The 16,580-nt window shown below is 38.7% G+C and overlaps 1 protein-coding gene across 2 annotated transcripts in view; it reads right to left on the bottom strand.

Annotated features, from left to right (window-relative positions):
* LOC105024356 (integrin alpha-D) overlaps positions 1-16,580 on the bottom strand; it is a 96,374-nt gene that overhangs the window by 32,930 nt on the left and 46,864 nt on the right. The window contains exons 10-19 of one of the 2 annotated variants that reach the window (XM_029119869.2): positions 16,370-16,443; positions 16,085-16,208; positions 15,859-16,007; positions 9,061-9,201; positions 6,585-6,797; positions 6,358-6,491; positions 6,123-6,268; positions 5,882-6,039; positions 274-399; positions 25-98 (exon numbers count right to left, since the gene is read on the bottom strand). In XM_029119869.2, the coding sequence (XP_028975702.2) occupies positions 25-98; positions 274-399; positions 5,882-6,039; positions 6,123-6,268; positions 6,358-6,491; positions 6,585-6,797; positions 9,061-9,201; positions 15,859-16,007; positions 16,085-16,208; positions 16,370-16,443 (1,339 nt within the window). The remainder of the gene's footprint in view (positions 1-24; positions 99-273; positions 400-5,881; positions 6,040-6,122; positions 6,269-6,357; positions 6,492-6,584; positions 6,798-9,060; positions 9,202-15,858; positions 16,008-16,084; positions 16,209-16,369; positions 16,444-16,580) is intronic. The other variant, XM_029119871.2, reaches the window with a different exon arrangement.

Genomic DNA, 16,580 nt, shown 5'->3' with positions numbered 1-16,580 from the left:
ACATTTCTGATGTGGTAATCTTACCCAGTGAAATTAAAATCCACTTTCAGGTTGTCAACACAGTTGTTATCAGTTCCACAGTTGATCTCAAAACCTAACTTTGGGAAGATAACACATTTATCATTGAAAAAAAAATGCAATGATGTAGATGTATCTTTCAAATGACAGACAGATATAGCACTTGAAAGATGTTCCACAACACAAAGGCCTTAGCTGCTTTCAATTAAAAAAATTCACAGAATTTTTTTCTGAAAGTTAGGAGAAGGGGCATACTGGATGATATGAGGTAGTCCGAGACTGTGGGGAAAGACTTGGACTGAGCCCTCCAGAAAATTGAATCCCTTCAAATGTGAAATCAAGTTCATTGGACAATTCATTTAGGGCGTCATCTGGGCAACCCTGGAAAAGAGAAAAAACAGAATTGGTCCAACATGATTTTTGAAAAACTGGCACCTACTGGTGCCAATAGACTGGGAACAAACGTAAATGAAAAAACTAACTTCTGTAATATCTACAAGGCACAAAAATACTGCTTGATTTAAAAAGTTCTGTGTGAACCCCAAAAATAACATTGTAAAATCATTGGGTAACATTACCCATTAAGTTACTATGTAACTCCTATATATTAACAACTGTATTAACATATATTACATAGTAAACACAACAGAATAATGATGTATTGAAATAGGTTATTACACTTGCAGAAAGCAAGACATAATTTAAAAACATCCTGTAGGATGTTTTTTCCAAATTTGTAATTACACTTTTTATTGCACATATTTTCAGCTCTGTTGCACCATATGAATAACAAGACCAAAAAGGTTGTCTCTGTAGCTACACCTAACATAGCTGTCACTCCTACCACTAGATCCTATTGTAGCTGTCACTCCCTACTGCTGGATACTGAGGCTCAAACATAGCCTGCCCTCCAGATTTTGGAGGTAAGAGTAAAATATTTACAAAAATAATTTTCCAACTGGACAATGCCACTTTCCTGAAAGTCACAAAACCCATTTTTTATGGTAGAACTTTCTTCTGTTACATGCTATTGACAAATGAACATGTCCGGGGGCATGGCTTTGCACATATATAGACATCTCCTACAAGGATGATGGTATAATAATTATAATTGTTACGTATGTTGACAAGGACCATATGTAAAAATGACTGCAAGGATTTCTTTTATCAACCACACAGTGGTGCTATTGAGGTTTTTCACATTAGCAAGGTCACCATACTCACTCTGTTTGAGATAGAGCTATGAAAAGAGGTAGGTAGGTCCACCTCCTCACAAGGAACATATTTTCCATTGGAACTGATTAACTTCGCTTTAATGGTTTGAGGGACATTTTGAATTCGTGAAAACATTTACTCCTCTGGCACCAAATGTCTGATCTTCACGGACTTTGATATTTGGCATCTATGGATGGTGGTCTTCAAAGATTATATCAATCAGGCCAGTATGTTGAAAAACATGTGCAGAGGGGTGGTTTTGCACAAATACAGACATCTCCTATAAGGATTATGAAATTATGATTCTACTTGGTGCGTATGTAATACTCATATATTATACAGAGTGCACCTTGATGAGGCTAATATATGGTGCCCTCCATCACAGTAAAGTCAAAACTGCAAAATGTTTGCTGTACACTTAAGGAATATAAAAATAATAGGCCTGACTAGTCAATTGTTTGGTCAGTAGGCTGTTGGTTGATCAGATTCCCGCCTGTACCAGTCCATTGACGAAGGCAGGGTGATGCCGTCCCTGGCATCTTTCAAAAACAATGAATGTGATGTGCTACTGAAATTGTATATGATTATATATTATGTAAGAATATAGTGCAACACTAAGTAATGTTAATATTATTATAAGTAATGTTATTTCCTAATAAATGTGTTTTCATACATCAAATGTCCCCTTTCATTTCTCTGCATTATTTTGTTTTGCACACATCACACGTGAGCTCAACTGTAGCTCAAACTTTCTTTCTTTGTGGCTTTGTTCCCCTCTTGTCTGGCAGTTAGTTGTGGTGTTCTCCAACATGTTGAACAGTAAGTGAATTTCCCTGCGGTGGATACTGACAGGGGTGGAAGTAACGAATTAAAACTACTCACTAATCACAGCTAGTTATGCAAACCAAATGATGATCGGTAGCAGCAGTTAGCAACAGTAAAAAAGAGGTAATGAAAAAGGTTTCATAATCAGCTTGAAAAATAAATGGAGACTAACTAGATTGAGCAGGTTCAGGAGAGAATACAAACACACAGACAGAGACAGTCTTCTGAAAACCATGACAAAGACAATCTGCATCTCAAAGAACAAGTCAGCTTCAAGCAGAGAAGAGGAGACATTGTGATTATGGAATGTAAGCTGTGCTTACCAAAGATGGTGAAGGTGTCTGCCCAAAAAATTTACATCACACTTGAGGAAACATATATGGCAGCCATTCCATTTCAGTGTCTGTTAAATTCCAACACAAGCACAACCTCATTGTACTTAATGACGTACTGATTAGGTGATTACCAGAACCAAATCTAATTTAACAAGAAAAAGTATAAAAACCACTGCTGTGGTCACCACTATCCTCTTGCAATATGACCAGCTGGATGGCAAAAACAGTGCAAATAGTACCTCAAAGTTAATTTGAATTTAAAAAAAAGTATTCAGCATGACAAAAAAGTTGAGAAGAAAAGCTTTGAGTGAGGAAAAGAAGGGTTCAATTCTGACTTTACAGGCAGAGGGCTACAGTGAGCGTCAGGTTGCTTCCATCCTGAAAATTTCAAAGACGGTGGTTCATAAGAATAAGGTCAAGCAACAGATATTGGGTACAACAAAGCTACAGATTGGCAGAGGGAGAAAACGACTGTCCACTGACCGAGATGCCTGTCAACTCACCGAGATGACCGTCAACTCATTCGAATGTCACTCAACAACCATAAGATGACATCAAGTGACTTACAAAAAGAAAGGCAAACAGCAGCAGCTGGGGTGAAGTGCACGGCAAGGACGGTTCAAAACAGGCTCCTAGGGGCAGGGCTAAAGTCGTGCAAAGCTAGAAAAATTCCTTCATCAATGAGAAGCAAAGAAGAGCCAGGCTGAAGTTTGCAAAAGACCATCATCTTCTCTGACAAGTAACATTTTCAGCTTTGCCCAACACCTGGTCGTCTAATGGTTAGACGGAGACCTGGAGAGGCCTACAAGCCACAGTGTCTCGCACACACTGTGAAATGTGGTGGAGGATCGGTGATGATCTGAGGATGCCTCAGCAAGGCTGGAATCGGGCAGATTTGTCTTTGTGAAGGATGCATGAATTAAGCCAAGTACCAGGTTATACTGGAAGAACACCTGCTTCCTTCTGCTCTGACAATGTTCCCCAACTCTGTGAATAGTTTTTTCCAGCAGGACAATGCTCCATGCCACACAGCCAGGTCAATCAAGGTGTGGATGGAGGACCACTAGATCAAGACCCTGTCATGGCTAGCCCAATTTCCAGACCTGAACCCCTTTGAAAACCTCTGTGATTTGATCAAGAGGAAGATGGATGGTCACAAGCCATCAAATAAAGCCTAGCTTGAATGTTTGTGACAGACTGGAGAGCATACCAAGACGCATGAAAGCTGTGACTAAAAATCAGGGTTATTCCACCAAATATTCATTTCTGAACTCTTCCTAAGTTAAAACATTAGTATGTTGTAGTTGAAAAATGAATATAAATTTGTTTTCTTTGCATTTTTTAGGTCTGAAGATTTTTGGTTATTTTGACCAGTTGTTGTTTTCTACAATAAAAATACTCTAGATGACAATATTTTTATTTGGAATTTGGGTGTAATGTTGTCAGTATGTTGTTTTCATGTGCCATGAAATGAAAAAGCTCTGGCAGTGTAAATTTCATCTTCAGTCTCGCAAGAAAAAGCTCAATTCTCATGACTATTCAAAGTAGTAAGTGAGTAGATGCTAGAAAGTTTATTACTGGCTAATAAGCTGTTAAAATGGCCAGTGCCAAAAGCCATACAGTTCATAAATGCTATTTGTGGTGGATGTAAGCTTAATAAGAAACGCTAGTCAGTTTATCACTGATATTCTGCAAAAGGTACAGGGATTGGTCTGCTGAGGACTGGGGTAAAGTCATTTTCTCTGATTAATCCCCTTTCCGATTGTTTGGGGCATCCGGAAAAAAGCTTGTCCAGAAACAATGCTTAATGGTGTCTAGCAAAATATTCAAACTTAGCATGATGTTAAAGTGTTACAAAATGAATTTGAGATGCTATAACGACACATGGCATACGTAAAACGACATGGTGTAGGGGTTAAAGACACAGCCTCTCACATGGGGGACCCTGGTTTGAATCCAATGAGGGTAACAACATTCTTCCTTTTTGATCGCGGCCGGGCAAACTAGGCTTGCATGGTTCCTTTTCTTGTGGTATTAGAGGGGAATAACATTTGTTTAAGTTCATAAATCATGTAATTGTTGGTCTGTCTCTCTATGCATGCCACTCACTCAGGGAGAGCATGGATGAGCTCGCATGAGTGCCGCATCATCTGGTTCTGGCTCTCCCCCCCACTAATAGGATTTAATAAAATAACGATTGTCTAAGGGACAAAACATTTGTTCTGTCACAATGAAACAAGAAACCAGACAAGCCTAGTTCAGCCAGCCCGCATGAAAAGTGGTGATCGTTCTTGCCCTCTCAAGATTTGAAACCGGACCACCCATGTCAAAGGCTGTGTTTTTAACCACTACACCACCGTCACTATAGCTTCTTGACATTATATAATTTTGGCCCACTACGCTATTTGACAAGGGGCAGTCAGTCAGGCACTCAGTCAGTAAGAGACATTCGCTCTTCTAGGTCGGCTTCGCTTACGCAGTCTGGCAAAAACAAAATTAAAGAAGCCTACTTGATTGTGTTATATACCCAATCAATTTTGTGGGTCAAATGTCAGTCACTGTGTGATATTTACTAACATGACCTCCATAGAAGGCCCATGGGCTTAAGAAAAAAAAAGAATTAAGGTTTTAAATTTCAATTAGTGGAATAGTCAGAGAGAGATCAGTCCATCCTCAGTTGGTCGGGAGAGCTCTGGAAAATACGATTAAAAGATAATAATGAGGCAAAAGTACTGACTGTTGTAACACGTTACAGCACTTTATTTTATATGAAAGTTCCAATATTTTATGTGAATATTAGTATTTGGATAATTGAACTTAAAGCAAATGTAAGAAGTATAAAAGCTAGTATTTAGTTTAAAATCCCTTGCATCCAATAACCAAATGTATTTTAAATGTTTTCCCCCCATTTCTTTATGATTTAATTGATTTAATTTATCTGAAGCAGATGGGATGTAATGTAACTGACACATTTTTCCAAATCTTTATTATAAATCTTTAAATGGTTAAATAGTTGTTAGTTTGTGTTGTTATGGTGTGGGTATCCCCATCGTCTAGAATGGTGTAAGCATATACCGACCAATTACAGTATCTATGAAGATTGGCCAGCTTATTCTTCTCAAGTAGAAGTATCTGGTTTTATTAGCAAATAGCATTTGTTAAAATATCCTCTTTCAGATACCACTTAGATGTGCTGTTTCTGAAGTGTTTTCCTCAAATGTATGCTTTGGTCACAAATGAGAGTAAATGAAGAGTTTTCTTTGGCAGATATAGGTGTTATTTTGTGACAATAACAACAATAGCAACAACTCACTGATTTGAGTTCTAATCCACCTACAAATAAGACGTTGCTTAAATGCAAATAATAAATATTTGGTTAGCACAGGAATGTCTTTATTTGACGGCCATAGTTATATTAACCATTATGCACATGTCCATGGAGACCTGTTGGCATAGCTTACCCGCCATGAGCAAAGTTACAGACATACCATAATTAAGAAGGGCTGGTCGAAGCACATCCTCTCATTTGTCAAGGTGACAGTTTCAGTTTTCTTCCTTATCTTATCTTGGCTGTTATAATAAGCACGATAGTTTGGAGCTTGGCGAGTCACATCCAGGGTCAAAGTATAATTAACCCTTGCTTGACCTGAATTCAAGAAGATAAAGTAAAATGAAAATAATACACCTGAAATTCAATTCTAGAATTAAAAACTGAAGATGTCCCAAAACCTTTTGTAGCTTCTGCAGTTTTTTTGGTCATGGTGAAACAGACTTTAGCAGTGTTTTTATGAGGAGTATTGCAACTTGAAGACTTTGTGGAGATTTTGGATGGGCTGAAGAACACTTCTGTTGTAACTGTTACTATAGGCCTTGACCTGTAAATCATGTGCATCAACAAAGTATCACAATGAGGCTGAAATATAAATAATGATATGTTATGGTCTCTAGAACTCAATAGAAATACCTGAGTATGATGACAGCACCCTTAGATCCCACAGCCAAGTCTGGGAGAGAGTCTAAGCTCATGTCCAAAGAAGACGGGCTGATAGACAATCCAAAAAACATTAAACCAGACTGTACATCTGAGCCTGAAATTCTCTACAAAGAGAGAATGAAGGAAAAGGTAAATTGACCCTCGCAAACAACACAACATCAAATATTTCCTCACTCAATACCTAGTGTCTTGCTCACCTGAGAATAGATTTTGCGTATTCCATTACTTGACCCATGGAATATGTAGACGCTTCCTTGGCCATTGTTTTCCAGAGGTGCTCCAACAGCTAGATCGTTGAAACCATCCACATTCAGATCAGGGAGTGGGGCAAGAGAAGTTCCAAATCGGCCAATAATTCCTGCAGCTCCCTTCAGTGTCATCTCAGCATTAAATGTACAGACCAACTCAAACTAAGAGAAAGAAAAGACAAGGACTAAGCAGGTAAAATATATAATATATATAGTATGTCTATTAGTAAATTAGATTAGTGGATAATTCATCTTTCCAGGCAAGAGAACTGACAAACAATTTTAAAGGGGAGTAACAACAAGTTCATACTCGCAGTAACCAACACATTCATAAATCGCTTTAAGTTATTTTTGGACTTTCTTTCAGTGCATGCAGCTCTCTCACTTAAGGACAAGCAGGGGTTGAGCTAGTGTGAGTGCAATGTCAGAGGGTAACACAAAAGCAATTTGATTAAACTATGTGGAATACGGAAAAACTATGTGAAACAAAACTATGTGAAATAATCCATTTGAAAAAAAAAATCACAGAAAATAAATAATAAAAAAAACAAAAAATTAGGGAACCACAATTGAATATGGTACATACCGTATACATTTTATATGATAAATGTCAGTCGCAGGTAATTTTATTTTGTGTGGAACAATGGGAAATAAATTCCTTGACACAACAAAACATGCAAAAAGTGAAAGGGTTTGAATATTTTCAGAACATACTGTAGCAAGGGTGGAGGGTGGAGTAAATTTGATCTTTTACCAAATAATGAACAGGCCTTTGTTGCCTGCTTTCATGCCTGTTAGTTGCATAACGCAACTTTTTTATTTTCTTTTACCGTAGTTCTATTCAGTTCTGTTACATTTTTTTGTAATCATATTTTTACAATTTTATGTAATTTTTTAAAGAGGCCCTCAACATAGTTCTTTAGTATTTTTGATTGATTTTTCCTGATGGAGGAGCTAAGACAGCTGTTTGAGGAACGGATCAACCGCGTGGAAGATTTAGTCACCCGAGCGCTCCTCCGGAGACCAAAATCAAGCTCTTTGGCATCAACTCAACTCACCGTGTTTGGAGGAAGAGGAATGCTGTATATGACCCCAAGAACACAATCCCCATCGTCAAACATGGAGGTGGAAACATTATGCTTTGGAGGCGTTTTTCTGCTAGGGGGACAGGACAACTTCACTGCATCAAAGGGACGATGGACGGGGCCATGTACCGTCAGCCAGGGCATTGAAATGAGTTGTGGATGGGTATTCCAGCATGACAATGACCCAAAACACACGGCCAAGGCAACAAAGGAGTGACTCAAGAAGAAGCACATTAAGGTCCTGGAGTGGCTTAGCCAGTCTCCAGGCCTTAATCGCATAGATTAACTGCAGAGGCTTTCAAACCAGCCCGGGACAGGTTTGAAGGCATCAACTCCAGCGGGGACTTGGTCTGATGCCGCAGAGGCAAATCCGGCAATAAATCAAATAAGAGAGCACCAACGCTCACACCACCACCTGAACTCTCACTGCAATACAGGTACGATCCACTGACTCAGAACAAAATGTGTGTAAATGTACCTAGGGAAGCTAACCACAATACTAGCATTAAGGCTAACTAAAACCCAAGAAATAGAGCTAAAACCACTGATAGGATGAGGGCAAGAAAAACTTTGCTAACTCCACATTTGATAAACCAGATAGTACCTTGATTGGGGACAACATAAGCAAGCATATTAGAATGGCAGAGACTGAAAACCAAACCATGGCTGACACACCAGTCAGAGATCTAAGAGAAATGTTGCTAGTTATTCTCTACACACCCAAGAAACACAGATTATTATTCACACTGGGTCATTTGATATTCTACAAAGGAAAACTGGCTCTGAGATCCTGAAAAAATACTTTTCTATGTTACTGGAGAAAATAAGCAACTTCCAACTGCAACATGTATTCACGTAAAAGCCATTTTACGGGTGCATGTCACGGTTTTCTAATAAGAAATTCAAATAGACTCTCACATATCACAAAAACCTGTGATACTGTGTTGAATTAACAGACCAGAGGGCTCCCTGTTAATCTGCTAAATAGATATTGGTTTAACCTGAGTGGTGTTTGTTCTGTAAATTTATAGCCCATCTGTCTTGAAAGAATTATTTACAATGCACAATTAGTGCTCTAGGACGTGGGTATTCAGACGTCTCTTAATTTGTGGTAATTTCCACACAATGTTTTGGGACGCTGTCAGGTTGGGGAAGCCTCAGATGGGTTATACATTGTTATTTTGCAATTAACTAGTTGATTGGGGTCAAATAATATATGTTGGATGTTATTATGATGCAAGGTGGACAGAAAGTGGTCAGGTGTATAGATGATAGTGCCTTTGCCAAAAAGGTTAGAGATAGTAAGTTGAGACATCAAGCAAACATCTCAAAGGTTTTACCAAGGTGTTGATGGTACAGACAAAGACCAGGCCCTCTCTGTCTTTGTCTTTGAACATTGGAGCAGATATGAGGACAAGATCCGTATAGAAATCATTTTCTAAATCCACCACACAGATTTCTGCGCCAAAATAAGCACCAATCTGCAAGAGAGAAAAAATTAGGTAAAATTACAAATAATGGAAACCATATTGTTGTGGATATTTTGCAGTGTTACATTAAGTCCAATAAAGTCATTGTTCAGTATTTCAAATTTCATTGAAATACTTTCTGTAATTAGTGTCATCCAGTGTTTCTTTTTTGGCAGGGACAAAGCATTTCTTCCTCTGGGAATAAAAACTAAATATTGACCATAGATCCCTTATTGTTAAAAAACTATTTATTACAATGTCTACTATCCTAACACATTGCATTGTTTTAACATAGTCATAACATGGTCCATCAATTCTGTTTACTATTTTAAGACACATTTGGGTCATTAGAAGCAAGTATACTATAAGAAATTACATTTTTGCTCCCATTTAAACACATCTAAATAGCACAACCTTTTTTTAAAGTTGGGAAACTGAAAACAGAGATTGAGGTCTATATTTTGCAGTGACTTAAATGTTAACTGCCAAAATGTCTGGTGGGAAATATGCCAATTGAATAAATGAATAGATTACTAGCATATTAAATAGCCTAATATTGTGTGACCTACACTCACCTAAAGGATTGATTGACCCCCTTTCGACTGCCTTAATTCTACGTGGCATTGATTCAACAAGGTGCTGAAAGTATTCTTTAGAAATGTTGGCCCATATTGATAGGATAGCATCTTGTAGTTGATGGAGATTTGTGGGATGCACATCCAGGGCACGAAGCTCCCGTTCCACCACATCCCAAAGATGCTCTATTGGGTTGAGATCTGGTGACTGTGGAGGCCATTTCAGTACAGTGACCTCCTTGTCATGTTCAAGAAAACAATTTGAAATTATTCGAGCTTTGTGACATGGTGCATTATCCTGCTGGAAGTAGCCATCAGAGGATGGGTACATGGTGGTCATAAAGGGATGGACATGGTCAGAAACAATGCTCAGGTAGGCCGTGGCATTTAAACAATGCCCATTTGGCACTAAGGGGCCTAAAGTGTGCCAAGAAAACATCCCCCACACCATTACACCACCACCAGCAGCCTGCACAGTGGAAACAAGGCATGATGGATCCATGTTCTCATTCTTTTTATGCCAAATTCTGACTCTACCATATGAATGTCTCAACAGAAATCGAGACTCATCAGACCAGGCAACATTCTTCCAGTCTTCAACTGTCCAATTTTGGTGAGTTCGTGCAAATTGTAGCCTCTTTTTCCTATTTGTAGTGGAGATGAGTGGTACCCGGTGGGGTCTTCTGCTGTTGTAGCCCATCCACCTCAAGGTTGTGCGTGTTGTGGCTTCACAAATGCTTTGCTGCATACCTCGGTTGTAAAGAGTGGTTATTTCAGTCAAAGTTGCTCTTCTATCAGCTTGAATCAGTCGGCCCATTCTCCTCTGACCTCTAGCATCAACAAGGCATTTTCGCCCACAGGACTGCCGCATACTGGATGTTTTTCCCTTTTCACACCATTCTTTGTAAACTCTAGAAATGGTTGTGGGTGAAAATCCCATTAACTGAGAAGATAGTGAAATATATGAGTGTATATGATCTGTTGCCAAGAAAACAGCGAGCCTCCTCTCACTCTTCTAATAAGATATTAGCAAACGGGTTTCTGCAAATGATCTTCACCAATAACAAGACTGAGGAAAAGAAAATATTTGATCCACTGCTGATTTTGTACATTTGCCCACTGACGAAAAAATAATCACTCTATAATTTTAATGGTAGGTTTTATCACGTCCTGGCTATGCCCCTAGCCATCTCTGCACTGGGCTAGGGCCATAGTCAGGACAGGATGAAAGGTGGTACCTCTAGCCACCTCCGATCCTTTTGGTCTCCCCAATTGGAGGCAGGTGTAGATCGTTGCCTCCAATTGGGGACCCTATTTATGTCCTCTGTGTGGTTCTTTTTGGTTTTGTCTTTGCATTGAATACCACACGTCACTGGTAGCTGCATTTGTTTTGTCTTCCCTTTTGTTTTTTATTAAACATGGATTACACCCTCTATTTTGACCCTGCACCTGTGTCCTACCACAACAGGTTTATTTGAACAGTGAGAAAGAGAATAACAACAACATAAATCCAGAAAAACTCATGTCCAAAATGTTATTAATTGATTTGCATTTTAATGAGTGAAATAAGTATTTGACCCCTCTGCAAAACATGACTTAGTACTTGGTGGCAAAACCCTATTTGCCAATCACAGAGGTCAGACTTTTCTTGTAGTTGGCCACCAGGTTTGCACACATCTCAGGAGGGATTTTGTCCCACTCCTCTTTGCAGATCTTCTCCAAGTCATTCAGATTTCGAAGCAAACTTCAGAATTGGTGATGTGCTTCGGGTCCCAGCTATTGTGAAAATAGCAATGCCGACTGTTTTGAGTACAAGCTAGGACCCAGTATCTCTATTCCTGTGTTGATTCAAAATAGAAGGAACCACGAGCATGCAAACCATAAAGTACACTTGTCTAATCTGTTAACTGTAGCATGTCAAACTAGGAATCCCTATTATATGGCTTTATTTAAATATCAGATATCTTGCCAACAAATCATTCTTGGTAAATTGCATTATAATATCGTACAACCTAGATTTTATGTTTCTCACTGAAACGTGGCTAACAGAAGATTCTAGTGCTGCAATTCGTAACGAGGTGTCGAAATGGTAGGAAAGAAGGAGGAGTGGCTGCCCTTTTCAAAGATACATTCCAGTGCAAAGAAAATACTCTGGGTAATTTTATTTCTTTTGAATACCTCTACATTAAAGGTTACCCCCAAATTTTTGTTTTTAACCCTTTACAGACCTCCACGATATTCTGCTAATTTTATTGCTGATTTCAGTTTATTATAACTTGTTTATTACTACAGGGGATTTTAACATCCACATAGATAATAGTACAGACAATAATGCCAAATAACTTTTTGCACTACTTGACACTTTTGATCTCACTCAACATGTGAAAGAGCGTACACACATTTTAGGCCACATTCTAGATCCGGTTATATCTAAAGGTCTCGATATTTCCGCTGTCATGATTAAAGACATGGCCTTGTCTGATCATTTCTGTGTCTTTTTTGATTGACTTATGATAGGAAATGGGCTTGAGAAACTTAACACAACACAGATGTGCTGACTAACTCTGAACAAAGGACCTGTAACTGATGGGCCCCACTCATCCTGTCCATACATTCTGTCCATACCTCCTACTAGGAGTTGTCCATGTGACTGACATAGGCTATATGGATAGGTCCATTGACAATAGGTTGGAACATACCATACAAGGGTCTGTTGTAGGATAAACCTTTCTTATTGGAGGGTATTGGAATGTATAATGGTTGGTTATGACCACAGGCCACCTCCTATGTATCCTGGTATAAAGGACTGTTTTAACTATGTATTATAACTCTGTTATTGAAGAGAGAGAAAATGAGAGAAAAATGGAAGGTCAACATCATAGACTCATGCTGAATAAAGATGGCTCTTCCCTGACTTCCGGTTGCATACATTTTCTTCATGGATCAAACTTGGACAGAATCTAACACTTATCACCCCAAATGTTCCATTAAACTCTGTTTCTGTAAAGAAAAGGTACATTAATGAGAGTACCAATGCTCAGTTTATTGAAGCCATAGCTATCTCTCCAACAAATCAGTTGATGTATTCCTGGATAAATGCCAAAATATTGAATGTCATGGACCGTGTTGCACCGGAAAAAGATAAAGAAAACAATGAGCAAACAGAAAACACCATGGAGAACCACCTTGATGGTAAGCGCCCTGAAAAGAGAATGCCTTGGTAGCTTCAACAATGCCTTGGTAGCTTCAACAATGAGTTATGCAGGGCCAGATAGCATCGGGAATGATAAAAAATATCAACAATACCTGCACTCTATTTGACATGGTCGACAAGCTTACAAACCCAATAAAGCAGATGGCATCAGAACTCATGTCCACTGTGAAATGTAATGAATTTGCATGTTTCTTTAGTGAAAAAATTACAAGTATTAGACGGAACATCAGAACTACACAGTCTAACAAGGACTCTGTACTGTCACCACAACCACCAAGACATTTTTTATGTCACATTTTAATACAATTAATCAAAAATCCCTAGAAGAAACAGTTCGACATCTTAAAGCTTCCACTTTTGTCTCGATACACTACCATCAGCCTTTAAAAATAATAAGTAACTCTATAACAATGGACCTACAGCAAATAGTTAATAGCAATCTGCAATCAGGTATTTTCCCAACATCTTTAAAAACAGCTGCCATTAAGCCCCTATTAAAAAAGAGAACACTGGATGTGTCTACAAACTCGATTCCAAAAAAGTTGGGACACTGTACAAATTGTGAGTAAAAAAGGAATGGAATAATTTACAAATCTCATAAACTTATATTTAATTCACAATAGAATATAAATAACATATCGAATGTTGAAAGTGAGATATTTTGTAATGTCATGCCAAATATTGGCTCATTTTGGATTTCATGAGAGCTACACATTCCAAATAAGTTGGGACAGGTAGCAATAAGAGGCCGGAAAAGTTAAATGTACATATAAGGAACAGCTGGAGGGCCCTCAGACGGCACTGCATCACATACAGGAATGATACTGTAATGGAAATCACAACATGGGCTCAGGCATACTTCCAGAAAACATTGTCGGTGAACACAATCCACCGTGCCATTCGCCGTTGCCGGCTAAAACTCTATAGGTCAAAAAAGAAGCCATATCCAGAAATAAGATCGTAAGATCCAGAAATTGAATCCAAATTTGAAGTTCATTTTGGAAAACTGGGACGCCATGTCATCCGGACTAAAGAGGACAAGGACAACTCAAGTTGTTATCAGCGCTCAGTTCAGAAGCCTGCATCTTTGATGGTATGGGGTTGCATGAGTGCGTGTGGCATGGGCAGCCTACACATCAATGCTGACAGTTATATCCAAGTTCTAGAACAACATATGCTCCCATCCAGACATTGTCTCTTTTAGGGAAGACCTTGCATTTTCCAACATGACAATGCCAGACCACATACTGCATCAATTACAATGTCATGGCTGCATAGAAGAAGGATCCGGGTACTGAAATGGCCAGCCTGCAGTCCAGATCTTTCACCCATAGAAAACATTTGGCGCAAAGAGGAAGGTGCGACAAAGAAGACCTAAGACAGTTGAACAACTAGAAGACTGTATTAGACAAGAATGTGACAACATTCCTATTCATAAACTTGAGAAACTTGTCTCCTCAGTCCCCAGACGTTTGCAGTCTGTAATAAAAAGAAGAGGGGATGCCACACAGTGGTAAACATGACCTTGTCCCAACTTATTTTTCCCTTAAGTGATTTTCTCAGTTTAAACATTTGATATGTCATCTATGTTGTATTCTGAATAAAATATTGAAATTTGAAACTTCCACATCATTGCATTCTGTTTCTATTAACAATTGTACAGTGTCCCAACTTTTTGGGAATCGGGTTTGTATAATGAACAACTATAGACCTGTATCAAATCTCCCTTTTATAGCTAAGATCATTGAGAAGGTTGTCTTCAATCAACTCAGCAATTTTGTGAACTCAAGCAGTCTCTTAGACACATTTCAGTCAGGTTTCCAACCTCACCACAGTACTGAAACGGCCCTGATTAAAGTTTTAAATGATATCCGGCTGAATACTGATTCTGATAAAATAACTTTTCTGGTTCTATTAGATCTCAGTGCAGCATTTGACACTGTAGATCATAGAACACTTATAGATAGGCTGGAAAATCGGATAGGACTCTCCGGGACAGTCCTTGATTGGTTCAGATCTTATCTAGATGGCCGGAATTACTTTGTCACCATTGGTAATCATGAATCTTATAGGGTGGCTATGACATGCAGAGTTCCACAGGGATCAGTTCTTGGACCACTTCTGGTCAATCTCTATATGCTACCTCTGGGCCAAATTCTACAAAACAACAACATTAACTACCACAGCTATGCCGATGATACTCAAATATATATGGCTCTCAAACCATATGACAACAGCTCAATAGACTCTCTGTGTCACTATATAGAGCACATCAATACCTGGATGAACCAAAATTGTCTACAATTAAACCAAGATATAACAGTGATTATTGTGTTTGGCAACAAAAATAAGAGAACCAGTATTAGTAAAGACCTGGTTTCTCGGGCCTTAAAAACCAGGGATCAAGTACGTAATATTGGTGTTCTGATTTGACAGTCATATAAAAGCGGTCACCAAAACAACATTCTATCATCTACAAAATATAACCAGAATCAAAGGCTTAGTGTCCCAAAAAGACCAAGAGAAGCCAATCTATGCTTTTATCACTAGTAGGGTTGACTACTGTAACGGCCTCTTAACTGGACTCCCCAAAAAAGACTGTAAAACAACTGCAGCTCATTCAGAATGCTGCTGCTAAAATGTTAACCAGGACCAAGAGAACAGAGCACATCACTCCGGTTCTTAAATCTTTGCATTGGCTTCCAGTCAGTTACAGAATAGATTTCAAAGTGGTGCTTTTAGTTTATAAATCTCTGAATGGTTTAGGACCCGAATACATTTCTGATATGTTTGAAGAATATAAACCGAGCAGGGCTCTTAGATCCATGAACACAGGTGGTGTGTGACAATGACTCTCATCAGTCTCCATTGCATACATACCTGTCCTGAAAATTCTATTGGCTTTTCATTGGCTTCTATTGGCTTTTCATTGGAGTAGAACACCACCACTCGCCCAGTGTGGTTAAATCTTGGAGCTCCTAATATCGTGAGCTGACGAAAACGGGTTCTAGCTACAGCCATGGAATATCCTGAGGGAGAAATGCACAGGTTCAGAGCCTTCATCTAGATAGTGGATGGTTGGATGTTTTTCAACATATTTTCATACCCATGTAGCTATCTGGTTCCATTTTCTGACTTTGCTGTGGAGTGGCTTTTATAGTGCTTCTTTTGTATTCCAGGTAAGCGCCCCTCCACTGAAAGGCTCCAACAGATCCCAACAGGTATCCTTCCTGGGAAAGGTTGACCAAAAATATACATAAACTGTAATCTTTTATGCATGCAGTTGTATTTAAATGTATGACTACAAAACTCAATTGGGGATAAACATTAAAGCCAAGCCTGACAATGAAAAAGCACGCAGACACTATTCACAAAAAAGGCTTGTACATACCAAAGGCAAATATGCTGCACTGAATCCCTCCTGGGCCATTTCCATCTTAATAGATTCTCCATTGGTCAGAGATCCTAAATAATTATTTAACAAACACTGCAGCCTGAGATGGCACATTTGCTCACAAATGGTTAAACAGAGTTAAATGTTCTATTCTGATAACAGTTACATAAGTTCAGCATTATAAAAGACACAGTGGGTGAACACTTGT

The sequence above is a fragment of the Esox lucius genome, chromosome 5 (assembly GCF_011004845.1).
Source record: "Esox lucius isolate fEsoLuc1 chromosome 5, fEsoLuc1.pri, whole genome shotgun sequence".
NCBI lineage: Eukaryota > Metazoa > Chordata > Actinopteri > Esociformes > Esocidae > Esox > Esox lucius.
Note: the sequence above shows the minus strand (reverse complement) of the source record. Positions and strands in the feature narration are given on the sequence as shown.